The 20,547-nt window shown below is 39.2% G+C and overlaps 1 protein-coding gene and 1 long non-coding RNA gene across 6 annotated transcripts in view; one reads left to right on the top strand and one right to left on the bottom strand.

The window, feature by feature from the left end:
* The window catches only part of LOC112158751, a 354,072-nt gene extending 348,068 nt beyond the window's left edge, over positions 1–6,004 (top strand). For all 5 annotated transcript variants that reach the window (XR_004947099.1, XR_004947100.1, XR_002921355.2 and 2 more), the window contains 3 exons: positions 2,562–2,657; positions 4,391–4,478; positions 4,598–6,004. This is a non-coding gene — a long non-coding RNA (uncharacterized LOC112158751). The remainder of the gene's footprint in view (positions 1–2,561; positions 2,658–4,390; positions 4,479–4,597) is intronic.
* snd1 (staphylococcal nuclease and tudor domain containing 1) overlaps positions 1–20,547 on the bottom strand; it is a 181,017-nt gene that overhangs the window by 21,510 nt on the left and 138,960 nt on the right. The window contains exons 18-21 of the mRNA XM_024292246.1: positions 17,754–17,895; positions 5,117–5,240; positions 3,022–3,091; positions 1,780–1,893 (exon numbers count right to left, since the gene is read on the bottom strand). Coding sequence (XP_024148014.1) covers positions 1,780–1,893; positions 3,022–3,091; positions 5,117–5,240; positions 17,754–17,895 — 450 coding nt within the window. The remainder of the gene's footprint in view (positions 1–1,779; positions 1,894–3,021; positions 3,092–5,116; positions 5,241–17,753; positions 17,896–20,547) is intronic.

The following is a 20,547-nucleotide window of genomic DNA, read 5'->3' as shown; positions in this document are numbered from 1 at the left end:
CCACAAGCTTCCCACTCTGAGATCTTAGCAACTGAGAAGGGAAGAGGGGCGGGGTTGCTCAGCACCAACGGTCCTTACTACAACTCAGCATCTCAAGGGTTGGTCACCCAACTCTTGAGATGCGGTGCAGCACCCTAACTGGTACCAGGTTAGGGTACTGTCCTATACCTTAAGGATTGGGGATCCCTGATTAGAGTCAGTGGCCTGGTACCAACCGGTCCTCGGACCGGCATGGAGTTGGGGATTCTTGATCTAATGGGAACAGACAGCATGTCCAAAAAAACGACAGGTTGGGGACACCCAAAACATCAAAAAGTGATGCGGAGGGGGCCCGAACAACACGTCCATACAGTATATGATGAGTTGGGAGTGAGAATACGTTTGTCTGCAAGACAATGATGTATTACGACAAAAGAAAACTTTTGTTCAAGGGATTTTCTTAAGGTTTTCCACCAAGTTAAGTCTACAACCACAACCAAAGTTTTGTTCACCTTTGAGCCCAAGAGGAGGCAGTCAGGCTCCGCCTACAAATTTAAGCTCCTCCTATAGATTTCAATCTATTGCCTCATAATTCAAGCATCGTTTGGAAAGCTTCTTTGGAAAACTTGCTGGTTTAAGTAGTTGTAGATTTTAAAAGGTATTACCACGGTGAGCTTGTAAAAGTGGCGTTCCCTTGTTGCTTACACCTATATTTTTTACCTGAGTATTGTGAAAATTCTACTACTACTACTCGTCATATATGGAGATATGCTTTGGGCCCTTTCCGTCACATTTTAGCATTTTTTAGTGTCTTTTTTTGACATACTGGGTGTTCCAATGAAATCACGGGTCCCGAACCCCTCAGGACTTGGTATTGGATGTGAACTGGTACCGCGTTATGGTACTGGTACCAGTTCACAGCCCAAAGGTTGTCGAATCCTGATTAATTAGAAACAGCCAATATGTAAAAAAAACGTTAAGTTGGGTACACCTAAAACGTCAAAAAGTTATACAGAGGGGCCCCGAACCATACGTCTATATATGACGGGAGTGAGAACGCGTTGGAATTACTGCCACTCTGCAGAAACTATGTACTAGAAAATAACAGGGGTTTTTTTTGGCTGAAAGCAGCACAATCTTAATTAAAAGACCACTGGGAACGCCTTTAAAATAGCTCAAAAGATGATCAGAGCGGCTCTTTAAGTACAAACACATACCAATTCAACACAATGTCAGTCAGGAACATAGAAAAAGAAAACCTGTTTGAATTTGATTGGTAATTTGCATGCAGCCCACTCAGGATGGTATGAGCGTACTGACCTCTGACACCGACACACACACGAACACACACACACAATCAGTGAAGGCTGAATAAATGTGCAATTGGATGCAAACAAGGTTTGAGCTCCAGAAAAAAAAAGAGAGAAGTCTGTAACATTTTTAGCTGGCAAAGGCAAACATGAAACACTTGGCTGCGTTTCCATGTTTTGGCGGTTAAATAATAGGTCAAATTCTCTGCACAAAAACCACAGACTCTGCTTTGAATGATCTCCATTAACGACGACATTAATTTTTACAAAACTCGTCTTAAAAGAAAGAAGAAAAAAAAAAGCCGGCCCCGTCTCTCAGTTACAGACTAATCTGTTCATGTGAAACATGAAGCTCAGACACTTTTCATGTCTTGCCAGAAAAGACAACTTTCAAAAGCTGGCACTGAATCAGCCTGTAGAGGCAGATCGCTCAAAGTTAATTCGGAAACTCCTGGCGGCGGAACACATCTCGGCTCGACTGGGCACTTACGTCCTGTGGGACCTGGATGAAGGCGAAGGTATACTCGGTGGCCTGGGCTGGCAGGGTCCTGGTGCTGAAGGCAGGAGGCATGGCGGCCAGACGGGTGGATGGCACGACTTCTCTCTGAAAGAGGATGAAGGACAGGATACACTAAAACATATATAGAGCAGCCTTAGATCTCCTCCAATCCACTTTTCATGGCACTTTTGATCATCTGACTGCATGTTATGATATTTTTGCCAAAAAAACATGACCTTTGAGAAGTGTATTTTTCTGGTCTAAGCAGCTTCTTTTATGAAAAAAAATCCCAAAACTCGTCACTTTATGCTTTGAGCTGTAATTGCTTAAGGTGGAAGCCGCTGTGAGAACTGATCAATCACTGATCGCTGCCGGCTGCACTCTAGCGGAAAGTTGGTCATGTGATCAAAGTTAATTTAATGACCCCTCATACTGCAGGTTAATGTGTTCACTGGACTGTACCGTCCAGATAGAGAATACCTTTAACATTCATTATGGACAAAACGTTCAATTTATCTTTACTGCGTTAAGACTTTGACGGCACTTTGAAGATTGGCTCCAAAAATGGAATTATAAAAATGTTCTGCTGTGTTTTCTAATATTCACATAATAACTCAGGAGCTGACCTGGACTGTGAAAAGGTGCCACCTAATAGTTCATAGCAGGGGGACATGAAAGCGAGGTTACAATCAATCAGCTTGAAACGACGGGCTACGAATCAGGCGGCGCCAAGACGAGCTCATCCCCATTTTTTTTTTTTTTTTCCTTTAAAGTACCAGCTCAGCCTGGGAGAATCACACTTTAAGCAACATGCCAGGATGAATCGCATCTGCCAGCCAAACCTGGATCCGCCCCCCCTCCCCTCTGAGGTCAGTCACACACTGTGCCGCTCCACTGCATCATGGGAAAAGTCCCGCAGGGTGGGGGAATGGCTGCGTGTGATGCAAGCGTGCGCGCATGTTGGCAGTTAGACGTAACAGTTAGATCAGACTTAAACCAGATTTTTTTTTTTTTTTTAATGAGGACTTCGTTTGGTAATTCTTTTATAAACATGAATATCGTATTTGTTTTGAGCTGCACTGAAAGGCTTCTTTGAGCATGTAAATTAACCTGGGATTGAAAACAAAAAAAACAACAATGCTGGGGTGTTTTAATGAGGGCATTTTCCGCCTCCCACAATCTCTTCATCAAATGTGCTTGCACAATCAAAGCCGCGGCTGCAAAGTTACTCACGTTGCCATAATCGATGTAGAAGACGTGAACCTTCGCTGGTGACTCAACTTTTTCCACTCTGGCTCTGTACCTGCAGCACAAAGAGAATAATTGGAGGAATTTAAAACAAAAAAAGAGGAGGAGGTGGAGGAGAAGAGAGCAGAGGGAAAACGGAGTAGAAGGCACAAGAGGAAAAGGAGATGAGTAAATGATTCTGTGCTTATTTCCCTGGAGAGAAGGTGCTGGAGGATCTGTCTGTTGTGATCGGCGGGAAAGGAGCGGGATAGGATGAGCAGGCCGGGGGTGTGAGGGGGGGGTCAGAGGGGATCTTTCGGGACAGAGGAAGGATGTGGAAATTGCACAGAGGCCTTTTTGCAATAAAAACCTGAAATTCAAACCTGATTTTGCCTTGTAGCAAATAACATTAGCAAATGTGTGCTAATCACAAAAACTCGCCGTTTAGCTTCAAATATTTGATTTCCAAACACAGTTTGCTATTTAAATTACCGGTAGGACGGAAATTACACCGTTGGAACCGAACAATCGACTGCGGGATAAAAGTGTTTCAGCGAAGACTAAATTTGTACAGAAAGCGAACAGTTTTAATGGATTCCTCATACAAGACAGTCCTGACTATCAGTCTTGAAGCAGTGAAGACATGCGAGGGACAAATAAAACACAAAAGAAAGGTTTTAATAAATAAGAACGGAGTACCTACATTGAATAAAACAGTGTTTTAAGATTTTCTTGTGACATTTTCCTAATTATAGATGACATATAAAATTAAGCTTAAAACTGCATTTCTATTTCTTTACTCAATTTGTGGTTAATCAGAGATTTTAAAAAAATTCAGTTTGAAAAAGATTGCATTTGCGTTTGTGTGCCTTTATATATTTGTGTGTTTTGAAGTACTTTATTAACGTTGTATTTTCTCTCTTAAAACTTTTCAGAAAAATTAATTTTTAGCCTTTTATTTTGTTGGCTTTTTTTCCTGTTTTTATTTTTTTTTATTTTTACTGACCCAAAAACATGATCTAAACTGAGAGTTTTATGATCCTTCACATCCTTATGATGAACAGTACAGTTGGGAACATTTTTACAATAGATCAGAAGATGATTGGAGTGGGACCTTAAGATGAACAAGGAGGTTTAATTTTAGTCACTTACACAATTTTATTTATAAGCCCCAAATGGTTCTGTTACGAAACAATCCTCTGTTCCAAACGCACCCCAAAGTACCGAGCTCAGAACAGCTCCAGCACTTTCTGCTTTTGAGTGGTAAACACTCAAGGCTGCGACTTTCTCCAGGTTTACCGCTTTGCCAGTCGACGTGAGAATAGAGTGAATGTTTGCACCAGATGGCCTGTTTAACATGCCCACTGATTTACAGGCAGGAGATTAACTTGTGTTTGCTGCATAACCGCGGAGAGGAAGACGGACAGAAGCAGAGGGGACAGAGAGGACAGCACCTGTGTCAGGTGAACATTTGGTTTTTAATCAGTTTCAGGACTACTTTTTTTTTTCCACCGTCACCTTTTTTGACAGACTCCCTCCCTCCATTTCTGTGACTTCTATCTGTCCCCGCGACCATCTGCAGACTTTCAGCGAGGAAACTCAACCAAGAGATGCTTTTGTGCGTCACCATCAAGCGACTGCTGGTTCTTAAGGGCCAAAGCAGTGGCAGAAAGCTAATTAGGAGCCTGTAGGTGTCTGCAGTGAACGCATCCCAGGGTTAAAACAAGATGAGGTGAAAATGAAATGGCTTCTGTGCCTGAGTGAGGGGGAAAAAAAGCCATCAAGCACCGCTAAATTAAAACCACTCTATGTAATTGAATAAATGATCATCCCATTAAAATGCATCGTTTTGCCGAGAGACTCTGGTTGCCTGCATTCTGTTAAAGATGCTGGATACTCCCTCCATGCCACTAGACTCGCAACTCTCAAAGTGGTGAGGAATTATTTTGACAAAGATGTCAACAATCTTCTCTGCCGTCTCAGACAAACCCAACACCAACAGTGACCCAACCCAAGTCTGCTGCTTTCAATTGTCAATTCTCATTATAGCATTTCAAGCAGTTTCATAATTAAAAGTGAAGAATAAGGCATTTTCTATTACCATTCTCCATCTGCAAACTTGGCTAAGCAGTAGTCTCCTCTGCGTGGAGCATAAGATCCTTCCACAGGTGGATGAGCGGCGATCTCTGCTCTCATGGTCTCCATCAGGGTCTCCAGCTGGGCTCCTGGTGGAAACGGACCAAAAAAATATTAAATCCAGAGATTTTAAGGTTCCTACACGTTTCTCCTGGTTAAATTTAAGACTTTTTAAGACTCTACATATGAAAAATGAAGACCAATTTCTCTGCCTAATTCCCAGCCCTATGGACGAAAAAGAATAAACGAAATTCTTGAATTTCAGAACAATTTCTTATCAGTAAGGAATAGCGGTTCAAATTTCAGTAACTGAATTACAATTACTAGACTCATTATTTTATTACTCACATTTCGGTGCAATGAAACTTTACTTAAATAATCTAAAAACTTTTTAGACTAGAAAAGTCACTTGGAAAAAGTTTTAAGCTGTACCATTTTTAAGACCAAGATATCAACATTCAAGACTTCTTACATGCTTTTTAAGGCTTTATTTCCAAATGTTCAAATTCAAGGCTTTTAAGGCTTTTTAAGACTCTACAGGAACCTTGGATTTGAGCTTCTGGAAACTGAATTTATGATTTAACCAAACCAGAACTCAAATGATCATTCTGGACTTGGGCCTTTAAGTCAATGAGTCACAACTATGCCGAGTAGTTTAATAGTCGATTAATTGTTTTTTTTAAATCTCACAACTATTCTCCATGCATCCTAATACTGCATTTGCATTATCCTTGAAACAATTGTTTGTGGCAGCCCTATTCTGAAGAGGAGAAGACTTTTGACGTAGATCAGAGGTCTACAACCTGCGACTACGCGGCCACATACGGCTCTTTTAGTCCTCAATTAAAAAAAATAAAAAAATGTTTTTAAATTTTAAAAAAGTTACAGTTAAGTAAAAAGTTAAAAAGGAGTAAAGGAAAAATAAGTAAACAAACTCAAACTTTTACTCATAAAAAACTTTTTAAGGACAGCACCACAAGTCGAACTACAACATTTTGACAAATTTTTGTGCGTCGTGTCCTTTAGGAAATCAATGCATGTTAAAATTAATTAGCTCAGATTTCATTTTGGTTTGTTAAACTTACATTTGATGCACCAACAACAGTAAAATTATCTGTATTTTTATGTAATCACTGCTGACATAACACTTGCTACTATTACATTTGCTGCATTGAGATGATCCAATGTGGCAGGGTCTTTTATTTTGAAAGGAACTCGTGCTTTTTTTTCAAACCTCTGTCAAACACTAAAAAAAGGCAATTTTCTTTTAATCTTTATGTTTTATTCATTAAAAATGAACAACAGTTCACCTATGTTTGTCACTAGCATAAATACAAATTAGTGTCGTATTTTTTGGGGGGTGGAGGAAGACTTTGTGTCTCCTACTGGGTTGTAGTCTGTGAGAAATCAACCTGAACGGCTCCTTCAGTGTTGAAGGTTGCAGACCTCTGACATAGATGTGAGTTCAAAATGACTGAGTTCTGATGAACCTCAACAAGACGACAATCATTCATTTGTATGTTGAGCTGAAAGGGTGTGACTGACAGAGGAACACGAACACTCCATGCAGAACTGTGATAGTGTATGAATATGAATCAGACATGATTTCCCAAAGCATGATACAGATAGTCGTACAAATCACAAACACGTTTAAAGAATTATTTGCATCATTGGAGGCTGTGCGTTTAAAAAATGCAAAGAATATAACAAAATAAAAATAAATATTTCCATTTCATGCACTTCTGCAATAGATTTTGCTCAATGTGGGAAGCAGTTTAAGTCAGTAGGACATTTGTGGCTTTCACTGGTTTAAAACAGAGCTAATCCAGTCCCCCCAGTTGGTATTTATGGCTTATCAAACCTTTGTAACATGTGGAGCAAAGCCATTATGGTGCATTTGAGGTGAGAACTGCTATTTACGAGGGGGGAGCAGGAAAAATCAGATAGTGACTGGCTGCTCGGCGTGGAACCAATGACTGCAGTGAGTGGTGTCCTGATCTGAACCAGTCAGCTGCAACATGGAGGCATAAGCATCTGCATTTAAATAAATAATAAAAAAAAATAAAAATACACTTTTCAAGAGTACTGCAAACTAATATACAGCGAATAGTATGTTTGTTTTTGAATTTATGACATTACTGCATGTAAAGATTTTCTTGTTTGTGTGTTTCCGCAACGAAGTTAGCCACATATGGATTACTCTTTGGTGACGATTCCGCATGCAGCTTTTAGTTTTAAAGCCCAATGCAGCAACATGCCCACTCCCATTAGCATGGTATCTTGCAAATAAAACCAGCCACTACATGCGAGTGTTTGTGTGTGCACTATTCAATTCTGCTGACGATGCACATTGCTGGCAAACAAACAGCTTGGAGGCAAGCATTGCAGGCATCTCTCGGGTTGTGTACAGCTGCTGCTAGTTGTCATTAACACCTATTATTTATGTGGGGGAGAGAATAAAAATATGATTAATTATGCTGCGTTTTCTAAATTATCTGTGCCGAGACAGGCAAGCAGCTGCCAGCTACAGCAGACAGGAAACCTACATTTGCATGTCAAATGTGGAGGGAAAAAAACAAGGCGGAGTACAAAAGGGATTTAGTGGGAATAAAGTAAGACAGCTCCGTCTGCGCAGTGATGGTGTGTGTCCGCTACATTGGACCTCAAAAGGAAAATCTGCCGCAAACAACTGGTCCATATAATTATGTCCTCTATGTGGCTACAAAAGATTAAAGTCTAATGACACGGGTAAAAGTTTTGCTCTTTCAGAACACAAAGTGTCTACAGATGCTCAGACTCTTCTGGACTTATGAGACTCCATCCTACTGTGAAACTGGCCTGGATCCACTATTCTTCTCTGCTCTTGGCAAATGGGTGTAAATGCCTTGCATCATTGAACAATTTCCATTCATCGTTTTTTTTGTGGTTGGTACAGTTAACTGCCTTGTTATCTTTGCTTGGGAGCTGTGCCAATCAAAGCGCGACAACCACTGCTATCTGTCCTCTGACAGTAGGACACATGGAAACAAGCCGTTTTCAGCTTTTTACTCCTGGTGAAAATACAAGAATGACCATCTGAACTGTCTATAATAAAATTCCTGCAGCTGTTTTAAATAACTGATTTTGTGATGCATCATTGTTAATTTGAGATATTTCGGATAATCCGTTTTTATATTTGCTAACTGCAGTAAACCGTTAATCCAGTTTGTATGTGCCATTTATGTGTAAAGGAATACTCTTCTTCTGTGGTACACCTAAACTTAAACGGTACAACTATATGTATGCAGCTATACTTTGCATACCTGATCAGAATAAACCAGTAGAGGTGTGGCGAGAATCTGGCGATGCAATACATACCGCGATACGTGTCTCGCAATACGATAAAATGTATCAGAACAATTTTCTACTTTTTTTTATGAATTAGAAAAAAACTAAGTCAAACAAAGTAGTACATGTCTCATGACAACAGAAACTGCCAGGCTGGTTGAGCCAATGAGACTGAACGTTTAGCACAAGCTCGTTCTCACAAGATCTTGTTCTAGTGCGGTGAGAGCTGCTCAAAAGTGTGCTGTGCTGCCAACTAGTGGTCGGGAGTTAAGGTGGAAAACAAAAATAAGACGCTGAAGGATGCTCACAAATAAATATTTTCTTGTCTGCATTTTGAATCGATACTAGTATTGCTGAATGAAATATCGCGATATATCACCAAATTGATTTTTCCCTAAAACCATATAAATCAGGAATATCCAAAGTCTGACCCATGAACAAAATACAGATTACATTCAAATTCCCACCAGCCTGCAGGATTATTTCATAAAGTCAAGATGCAGCTCCCAGCGTATAAATTCATAGACTGTAGAACCACTGGATAGTCGTGCCCCCCGCCCCATCTATCTAATTCTTGCTTTGCTATCTTCTTAAACTTTTTTTGCTAATCTCAATTCTTTTCATATTTTTTCTTTATCACAAGTCATTACAGTTACAACACTGACCAGTCAGATGCCTCAGTAAAAGTATATGGTGCCTACTGGCCCCCACCTCGAACGTTTGACAAAAATAGTTGCCCTAGAAACGGACCAATCGCTCTCGTCTGGCGGCGTCCGTACCGTGGAAAAACAGCGACTGAATTGGTTTTATTATGCAGTTACCAGAAGTAAGACATTTTTAATGGATGACCTCACACTTGATTCGTCCAGTGATTATACAGTCAATGGTTAAGTTGGCAACACTGTCATGTGACCCTTTCTAGCTCATTTCTAAAATGGCAATGTAAATAAAAAAGGAAAGCATTCAGGACAAGTGGAATTTTTTTTCTTCTGAAATATGAAAGAATTGTGGCTGTTTTCAAGGAGTTTAATCTCAAGAGGCACTACCAGACAAGACATGCCAACTGCAACAAGCTAAATGGGAATAAACAGTGCAAAATATGGACAATATTTTTGTAAAATTGTATTTACATGTTTTGTGAAGAAATAAAAAGTATGTAATCTATCTGCATTTATATATTTGGCCTCCAAAACATTTTCCTCACACCAAATCTGGCCCTCTCAACAAAAAAACCTGGACACCCCTGGAATAACATTTGGTGCAAAATGAGGAATCATGTAGGTACAGAGTCAGATTCCTCATTACAAACAGCCAGACAGCCAAACATGTGCTTGCAGAGAGGCTAAACCATGTCAAGCATGATTGCTCCTTCTGTGTTAATAGCAGAGCCAAAGTGATGATCCGAAAAGCGACCAAACAATTGACAGCCCCTGATGCTGCCAAGTTCTTTTAGTCGCCTCTTTTTTTTCTACTCTTGCTCTGTAATTTGCTTATACACCATAATGGCTGCAGCTTTTTGTAAATCATATCTAATTGCATTTTAACTGCCCAGCACATTACCAGGGAGCAACAAAAAAAACATAACAAAACACAAGAAAAATGGACAGAATGAGCAAGTGGACTGGAGAAATGACAGTAATTTTACTGGTGGGTTATGACTGTTTTCTGCCATTGTATTGAGTAAGGAGAAACAGGGGTGGGGGGAAAAGCCATAGAAAACGCTAAATCAAGTGTCCTTTGAGAAGAAATCCCAAGACTGTTTTGAATTCCATTAAGTGGTTTAAGAAAGCCATTAACCCACAGCTGGATAAATAACCACAGTGTGACAAATAAAAACAAGAAACTAAAAGATTAAAGGCTGCTAATAATTTCTACGTTTGTACAAATTATGGAGATCATCTGTGAAAGGAAAAGTGCAATGGAAAACATTCTAGAAAAAAATAAATAAATGTCCGTTCAGTGACCACAAGTCAAAATCTTTGTTGAAATGGCGCCATTTTTAAATTAGTTTTAGAATGTGCCAAATGCTAAAAAATGTTCCAAGTGCTTAACATATACTGTTTTACTCACTGTAGTGAGATATGGTTTGCATTTTATATGAAAATCCTCGCCACCGTCAACCATTTTCAGTCATTCTGCCAACAAAATTAGCGTTTCTGGAATGGCACAAACCATCGCTGAAAAAATGTGAACAGGAAAAGCATCTGTGACTTTGTTTGCACGAGTCCCTCCTGTTTCCCTTTACGCCACCTGTCCAGATTCACTGACTGGAGCTAATGCCTACATTCGATTGCAGCGGGTCTAAATATACTTATAGCGTGAAACGCGCATCTCCCAAATGTGCTTACATTTGTGCACATTTGACCACATTCGAAAAGAGCTCCATTTGGACTCCTAAAATGGGGGTACCACTGTGAAAAGTGTCATTCAGCCTTTTAGCTTCAAGTAATGGAGCCGAACGCTGGCATTAGCGCAAATCGGGCTTGCTGAGCATGAGAAGAAGCTGGACTGTTATTTTCCACCTGAAATCAAAAGCATCCCGCCTCGAACCGGCAGGTGACTGACCTTTTAGAACCTAACTTGCGTATCTGATTTAATAATGGATGCCTTGAGAGGGTAAAAGATCATCCAGGCAGCATGTCACCCTTAAATAGTGCATCTGCTGCAGTGGAAAGCTTAGAATATGACCAAAAGCAGCATCGACTGTCAACAACTTTCATTGACCCATCTGCTTTCTCCGTTTAAAAAAGAAACAAAAGACGGTGCAGTTGCTGACAAAACTGAACATGGAAACACAAAGAGAACTATTGAGCAGACTCTAGGTCTAGGTAAAGAAATTATAATTATAACTTTCTTCTTACAACCGGTTAACACTATGATAGAGCTATTTTCACAGCAATAAATCGTAATTACACTGGATGTAAAATTGAAATTAATATGGTTTAGCAAATAAGCAGCTTTAGCTTGACTATGATTGCGTGCACAATGGAAGAACAGTCTAGCAATTAAACATGTTCTCCTTTAATTTCATGGGGCCATTACATTACTGAATTACTGTTACAATTGTGGACATTTCTGCATATTTCCTCGTTTGGTCTTTAGCCCAAATCTGGATTAATTTTTAATATTTTAAAATGACTTTTCAACACATTTTTTGAGTGAGAATCAATTTTAACATATAGTGTAAGGGTTAAAAACAATTCACAATGGGTGAATTACAAGTCTTACACTTCATCCTTCCCTCAATTGAGGTCAAGACCACACAATACCGATTTTCATAGTCAAAGGTTGAAGGCCACCTATTTCTGATTGAGAGCGATGGCCTCTGATTTAGAGGTCATATATCTCATTCTAACCGTTTAATACACGACTGCAAACCAACTTAAGTGCACACTGAAGTGCTAAATGAGGCCAGTGAAACGGCATTATCTGGTCTACAGACCAGATCTGGACCATGTTCAAAGATTGTGTACAGAAGCAGTGACAAAAGGCATCCCTGTTGGAGTTCAACGTTTCCTGGAACCAAGACAGACGTAATGCCAGCAATACAAACCGAGCTCCTACTTTGGTTGTAGGGGGATTGAACGTCCCAACACAGGAGGATCCTGGACTTCATATTTAAAGGGCGCCTTTCACATTAAATGCCTGCTCCAAACTCATAAAACAAAAGAAATGGTTGCTCAAAGTCTCATGAACCTTGAAAAGTCTATGGAAGGTGTAGAGTTGGTTTGCATGGTTCTTCCTGATCAGAGGGAATAGATACTTCTCCAGTACGCTAAAGTATAGTGTCACAGGAAGGCTGAGGGATATGATGTCTGTAGTTAGAAAACACCCTTCTATTTCTTTTCTTAAAAGAAAAGAATGTCTTGCACCCAGGTGTGTCCCCATCTTCCATGTAATGCTGTTAAGACATGTCAGCAAAGGCAGCCCCTACAACATCCACAAACTTGAGGTACTCGAGCCAGTTCTCATCTCCCCCAGGTGCATTGCCAAGACAAAGCTCTCAATCTACTGGCGTAATTAACAAACAGAACTGATACAAGTGGGTTCCTTATGCAGGATGTTCAGGTGTGTCCCAATAGGCAAAGACCCCAAAGAATATCTAGAACATGCTAGAGAGGCCATATCTCTCAGTTAGTCTGGAGTGGGGTGCCTCTAGCAAGCTGGAGTGAGTCCCGGTTGAGTAGGAGGTCTGGATGTGTTTGCTTAGAAAACTGACCAGGCAACCTGATTCAAAAAAGCAGATGTGTGAATGGATAACTAAGTAAATGATCACCTATGCATGCACCAGTTGGATAATTTATAAACCACAGACCCGCAACATAAATACAAATTAAACAAAGAAGGACAAAGACATATTTAACTGTATTCGTCTCTTAATTCAGTGTGAACATGTTCTGAATAATTCAAATTGTAACATTTTTATATTTGTAGAAATGTATTTTAATATTTTTAACTATGTTTTTTTAATTCTGTTTGGCACCATCTGCAGAGTCCCAAAACCATTGTATGTCCGGGTGTTGTTTATTCAACAGGACTCATTAATTTACAAGTTTACCAAAAGAATATTTTCAAAAGAAGAGGACCTTTAAAAAAAAATTTGGCCCTCATGGGGAAGACTTCCCGTCTGCCCAATTGTTTTCATGCAAATGTAAGCACTTCAGCCACAGCAAAACAGACTCGACAAGATCAGGTTAAAGTTTGGCAAAAACGTGAACTGCCCTCTGGACACACCTGGTCCTTCAGTAGATGGGCCTCGGCATCATTAGGTATTGAACAGCTGCTGTGTGTAAAAGGTAGAGGAGTGAATAATGTGGACGGAGTGGCACCTAGTTGGGGGGGACGACTCAACTCATTACGAGTCTGTATGGATGCCAAGAAACAAGCACTAGACAGGATGTACCGCCAACTGTGCTGCTGCTGAAGCTTGCGGTGAGCAGAAAATATGTGTCTGTTTGGAGCCAGGCTCGGCAATCCAGCACCAAAGTGGTGACAAGTGAGTGAGGTCTAAACAGTGGGAAGGTAATGTCCAGGCAAAGACACCCCCTGAAGGTAAGCTGCTCACTTACAAAATCTAAGATAAAGTAAACTAATGAAGGCCAGTGACAACTCATAGAAAGTTGATTTGAAGACAGAGCACCTGATAAACCCCAAAACCAACTGTTTCTTATATGAGGTCTCAATAATTTCACAGTACAAAAGAGAAATTAGAGTGTTTGTTTTCATAGTCTTAAATTCATTATTTAAAAAAAAGGGGGGCACGAAAGTCTTACAAACAAGAGAAGCTTTTAAAAGGCCAAAAACAAATTTGAGGGAAAAAAAATAAATTTATACCCACATTTCGGCACTGACCAATGACTCAAGCACATTTGTTCAACAATATTTTACAAAAAATGTATTTACACAAGCATTTGGCTCAAAGAGCCACCAACTCCTCCTTTATAGTCAGTCCTAGGCCTCCACACAAAATCAAAAATGTATCGTCATTGAGATGTTAGCCTATGCAATACGCATATCATAAAGTGTAAAATAAATAAAAACGATATACGATTCCTGCCTTGCCCGTCCACGTGTCAAAGTCTCCTTTGGCAAGACACTGAACCCCACTCAAAATCAAAAAGTTTGTGTCATTTTTTAAGAGATTCTTTCTGCATATCGACTAAACAAACTGGATACAGGCCTATACACATTTGACCAATCAGATGGAGTCCTTGAGTTGTTGCCCAATTTATGTTAGATGCCCCGCCTTTTAGATCATTTGGGAGTTTAGTTCAAGTGGACTGTTATTTGAACAAAAGTATTTTAGTGAAAAAGATACAATTAGCTGTTTTGCTATTTGCTTATGTATTGCAAGTTGTATCGTCACAGTGTCAATACTCGCAATGTTGATCACTAATATCGCAAGTTGTATCATCACAGAAATATCATCCACTAATATCGCAAGTCGTATCGTCCATCGCCATGTCAATCACTTATGTCACCTCGTATTGTCCATCACAATGTAAATCACTAATATTGCAAGTCGTATCGTCATTGCAATGTTGATCACTAATATCGCAAGTCGCATCGTCATGGCATTGTATATCACTAATATTACAAATCGCAAGTTTTTTCCATGTCTCAACAGGAAGTGTTTGTCCTTACACCTTTGCCTGACAGAAAGCCGGGTGCCTAATCTGTGTGTTTTACTAACTGTCTTTTCCCTTTTCCACACAATTCTTAGCTGCCTTCCATTTGCATTCGAGATTCCAGCACACTGGCAAACCAACAACTGTGTGCAGCTCAAAGCCAGTTCCTTCCATTTGCCTGGAGAGGCCTGTGTCCTTATGTGTCCAAGGTCGCACAGATCTGTGCAGGTCCCCCTCTGACAGTAATTACATATAGCCTCTGGAGAGGGAACAACACATGCAAGGAAAATAGAGGGATAAAAGACAGCAGTACTAAAGACAGATAAGGTGTTTGTGTGTATGTGTGAGGGGGAGTAAACTGAGACAATAAAAGATAAATGAATACTGCAACAGATAAAGACCTTAAAATAAACTGAGGATTAAAGACCAAAATCCCTCAAGCTTCTCAGTGGCTTGGAATAAGTATTCCTAATGTAGAATTTATCACTCATTGAGTCCGTGCAAAGATTTTCACATATGGAGGGAAGACTAGCCAGCTACATGTGACTAATTAAAATGGGAATGAGTGTAATGCTGACATGACTATGCCATATACAAAGATACTGCAAACAGGAATTCTGAGACTGTTTCAGAATCACTAAGAGAAGGGATTCTGATTTTGGAAAAAGCAAATCCTTCAAGAGTTTTCAGGTTATTTTTAGAATTATAATGCACTTTTCACAGCACATGGCTCCTTTGAGACCAATGTTAGGGTCTGCACACTAATTACACCCATTTAACCTTGAAGAACCTTCTGCAACGAGTTACATTACTGTATTCTATTCACACTAGAACACATGCCAAAATAAATTCACAATTTAGTTCTTTAGTGCCAATATTTCTCTTTAAGACACAGCAAAGTAAAGTAGCTAAATGTTCCATTCTAAATGAAAACTAATATTCATAGGTTGTAATAAGTCTTAATCTACTAAAGCTTTCGTTGGTCTGGTAAAAAAAATAAATAATCACTTTTTCAATTGAATAGCTTTAACAATTTACAGTAGTAAATCATTTTAAAAATAAAGCAAATACAATTTTCCTTAATTGGATTAACAAGCTTCAATAACCAACAAATGGCGATTAGCCAACGTTTGTCAACTGTAGAACTTTCACTAAAAAATTAGCTTCTAGCTGAGCAGAAAAGATCAAAAGAGTTTCTCACTTCTGAGAAAAGGAAAGTGTGGCATTAGTTAAAGTTGTTTGCAGAGATAAAGACAAGACAGTGGGATGAGTTCTACTCTGAGCTGAAACTGTGATAACAAAAGCCTGCAAAACAGAACTGCTCAGGAGGATTTTCACATCGCTGCATCTTCAAAGTCCCACAACTGTGTTTTGTCTAAATTGTCGAGTCAGTAAAGTCGCACCAAACACTCAAGTTTGCAGAAACCATTAAAATAAAAGTGCTATGAAATTATTGCTTTTTACATTTCCTCCTAAAAATGAAAACAACAGCAATAAAGACTTTTAATTGACTACAATATATAAATAAATGGGTTCAGTCTTGGAGGAGAATTCCCACAGGTTTCATTTTTTGGAAAATGCCGTACAAAATTGATGACTACTAGTAGTTTAACGGAGCTAAAACTCAAGAAAACTGTTGTAATTCAACTAAAGTGTGTTTGGAAGCCAAAGGGACTTTGTGCTGTATCTTCTGATTATTTCCATCTGCCATAAAGAAACCCGGTAAAGAACTTGTCGACAACTACAAATAGTAAAATTTTTAGAATTCTACTACTTCTAAAATTGTTTTATTGATGCACCAAATGTCAAAACTCAAGATATTAGAATGGAATAAAACAAATCTGTAAAAATACTTCAATATTTGGAAGAATGTCATCAAATAAAGCTCATGTGCATCATTTGTACTTTTCTGTCAGCTACTATGTTGAAAATCCATTGTATGATTTTTTTTTCTAATTTATATGTATGCTACAAATAAATATTAGAATACCTGAGAAAATATATATGAAAACCATTCAAACCATTCAAGTCACACATCATGCTCTCTAGCTCCAGTAATGATAACAGTCCTACTCCACAAGCCCCACCCCTCTAACTGGAGTTTCACATTTCAGCTGTGGGTGGAGTCAGCCTCAAACTTCCCTGTTTGGTTACCCTTTAAAAACATTTTTGTGGTGAGATTTCTAATGGAACTCAATAAAACTGACTTTTTTTTTTTAAATCAATCACTTAAATCCAACATGAAGCCCAGCTTAGTACTTCCTTTCACTCACTTTCTTCTTCAACAGATTGCAGCACCAGCTAAGTCCTACTAACACAAAAAGCAAAATCCTTTTGGTGGAATTCAATTATAGGTCATCACACATTAATTAATCACGTCAGTCATGCAAAATTAGAAGGTGACCAAGTCGATTTCACGGCCCGTCTCAGGTAGGTCTTGGCTTTAATCTCATTGACTGCATCTTCTTCTGCATTTTCTTCATTTAATCAATAAAAAGCACTAAAGCTGTCATTTGATCAGCATCATCTTTTGAAATGATTTCATCACTTTTATACTTAGACTGAAAACACTGCATAGATTACATACTAACTGGCTTCAATCAAATGCTCATGTGACAACATTAATTATTTTCGTGACGCTTAATCTTAAGTGTTTGAAGGGCTAAACAAATATTAATAATTTAAAGGCTTACGATCCCTGTGGACTGCAGTCTTTGCCGCTTACTGCTTTTTTTTTTTACTTCTGCACAACTCCATTTATTCAGTCGTAAGAACAAGTTGAACAAGTTTGCTCATCTCTCCTGGCAAGGGATGCTGCAGCAAGTGATGTGGTGAATGTCTGAGTGATAGAGGTCATTATCATTCATGAAGCTCGTCTGGATAAAGTGGAATAAAAAGAGAACCCGAGAACCCATCCAAGCTGCAAAGTATGATGAAGCAATCACTGCAGCATTACGTAAAGCAGTGTTTTAACAGCATTTTCAATTAGAATAAATGTCAGCTTTAATATTCCCGTTTTTTTTTTTTTTTTTACTGTACTGTCAGATTGTGCACCAGTTTGTTGTTTTCTGTACATATGCCACAATTGCTTAATTGGATAAGTCAGTGAGCAAGAAGTCATTGTAGTATACAGAGAGACAGAATTACCTGTTTCTACATCCTGGGCGTAAAAGTGAAGGTTGTCTGAGATTTCAGTGACAAACACTGGTCTGTAGTTGGGCACGCGTTCCTTCTCCTCTGAGAGATGCACGACTTCCTCCACGGGTTTTTCCTCGTAGTTCGCCCAGATCTAGAACAAACACAGCAGACAGACAGACAGGTCAGTGGCTGCAGAAATCCACTGCAGTGAAATAACTATTCTCAGATGTGTCCATTTTTTTTTGGACCAACTCCAATAAAAATTGTGTTTTTAAAATAGAATTTCTGAGTATTTATTGAAATTGTTGCAGTAAGAGTGGCGATAGAATACATATTCCGATACAATACATATCCCAATATGTCTCAAGACTATACTAATAGAATTTTTCGCTTTTCGGTATTAATCCCAAGTAAAGATTAAGTAGTGCATGTCACATACCAAATAAAAACCTTAAGGCTGACTGAACAGTTAATACAAGCTGATTCTGGCGAGATCTTGTTTTGGTTGCAGTGCAGAGCTGCTCAAAGTGTGCTGTTCTGCCAACTAGTGGTCGGGGTTTTAGGTGGAACACAAAAGTAATGCGACATACCAACGGACAAACTGGAATTAAAGAACAAGAAACGTTTTTAGATTTTCTTGGCAGCAAGTAAAAAAGCTTTAACACGGAAATGGCTCAACCCTGAATCACCGACAATCGAGGATTGGATAAATACTGTGCAGGAAATCTACAAAATGGAGAGGCTGCCTTTCAGTTAAACTGCAGATAGACACATTTTACAGAATGTGGACTAAGTGGACGGAATATGTGAAGCCTTATACTTTGTAAAGGGGAAAGGAAAAGAACTTCTTTATGTATGTACACTGGACTATGGAAATACGTAAATGATACAGATTTTAATAACCAGACTACCCTTTCTCTTCTTTTTGCTGTTCTTATCCTTTAAAAAAATAGGATGATAAAGCAACACAATGACATCTGTATTTCTACCAATTCCTCTTTGTCAATATTCTTTATCGGTTCACCGTTTTTTTGTCGTACCGCTAATGTTAGGTTGAGGTTGTGAACATACGCTGAGGGGCTGAAAGCTAGCAGTAAACAGATGGATGACAGGGAAATGGGGCAGGCTTACTCGGTGACAACAGTCCTTCAAAGAACCCAAGAGGCAAATTTATAGTCAAGTACTGCAACTGTGTGGAAACTATTTCTCAGAAAATGTCAGATTTTTGGCAAAAAAATGGAAAAGTCCTACTTAACCCTTGTACTGGAATGGGATAACATGTAATGTAAGGCTCGGGTCATCTGGACCCCCATTCGAGATAAAAAGGATCGCTTTAAAAAAGATAAAGAGTGGGACTTTTCAGCGTTTGAGAATATACACACATAAACGGAGTTTAGCACAAGGTGACTCATAATAAGTAAACATCTATATTTTTCACAAATGTCTCAAATATTTTCCATTCCTGCCTATAATTAGTATTCAGCGAGTGTTCTTAACTTTTATATTAGTTTTTGTCTACCTAACTTTCATAAAAGTAAAAGAACATTTAAAGTTTCAAGAAAAACTATTTTTGGCCAATTCTGAACACTGACAAAGACAAAGTTAGTTCCAGTTTGTAATTAAAAATAAAACCATCACAAGAGTGTTGGAGGATACAGTCAAACAATGTTCTCCTCCAAGCAAAGCAGCTCCCGTTTATGAGTGTGTAAGCAGGTTACATCCTTTTTGAACTGCATCAAGGTTACTTCTCTCTCCTCCCCAGGAGAAACAGAGGGCAGGAGGCTCATTAGGGAGAAGTGCTTTGCCTTGAGCCACATATCAAACTGCATGGATGTCGGCAGGTGTGCTCATGTGTGTGTGTGTTTACCGGGTGCAAATGTTGCAGCACAAAGAGTGGGTTGGCTGTAGAAACTGAATGTTTGTGCACATTTTCAAGACTAGGACAGGATTAAGCACGTGCATTAATAGAAGATGGTCCAGATGACAGGAAAACATACAACCGTGAATTCCTTGTGAATTAATTATTTGAGGAGAGGAGGTCTGGCCGGGTGGCCGGGTGGGTGGGAAACTCGGAGGTCAGGCGGTGCAAATGAGCTCCAGGGTGCTTGAACTTTTGGAGGAGTCTCCGGCACAGCTGTTGTGTGCTTCTGTCGGCTATTTGGAAAACTTTTATTGTGAAATATTACCAACAAAGCCCAAGATCATACGTAAGGCAATAAACAGGAGTGCTCACAGGCTCAGAGAACATTAGTAGCCAATTATAGAGAAAAAATGCCCACTTATAAATGCTGAACACTTTGTAATGAACCTGACTCAAAAACATGAATCCACCTTTAATGAACCCAGCAGTTCCAGTTAAAGATGACTATTTAGTTTCTAACCAATAGATGTAAGACGGTATTCTGATTTGATCAAAACCAGCCTCTACTAATTTCTATGACGTATTTATTGAGGCAAAGACTTCCCATTATAAATTCCCCTCAAATGACCTTTATTACAATAATTAATTGGGGGCAATATTGCTTAAAAACTGAAGATCAAAATGATTTACCAAAAAGATGAAAACGGGCTTTTGTGCGCCGTCCAAGTCCGCCATTAGAGACAATAAAGAACCCCCATCTCTTTTTAAGTCCAAATTTATGCACATGTGCACACACACACACAGACACACACGGTGCCCAAGGCTGATGACCTTCTTTGAGCAGCCAACTGTCCTGTTTGTTCCACTTGAATGCAGGTATGTGACTGCTGTTTTTCTCACTGCTTTGCAACTGCAGACAGACACATGAGCCACCAAGCAACC

The sequence above is a fragment of the Oryzias melastigma genome, linkage group LG23 (assembly GCF_002922805.2).
Source record: "Oryzias melastigma strain HK-1 linkage group LG23, ASM292280v2, whole genome shotgun sequence".
Lineage (NCBI taxonomy): Eukaryota > Metazoa > Chordata > Actinopteri > Beloniformes > Adrianichthyidae > Oryzias > Oryzias melastigma.
The sequence above is the reverse complement of the archived record's forward strand: the minus strand, read 5'-3'. Positions and strand labels throughout refer to the sequence as shown.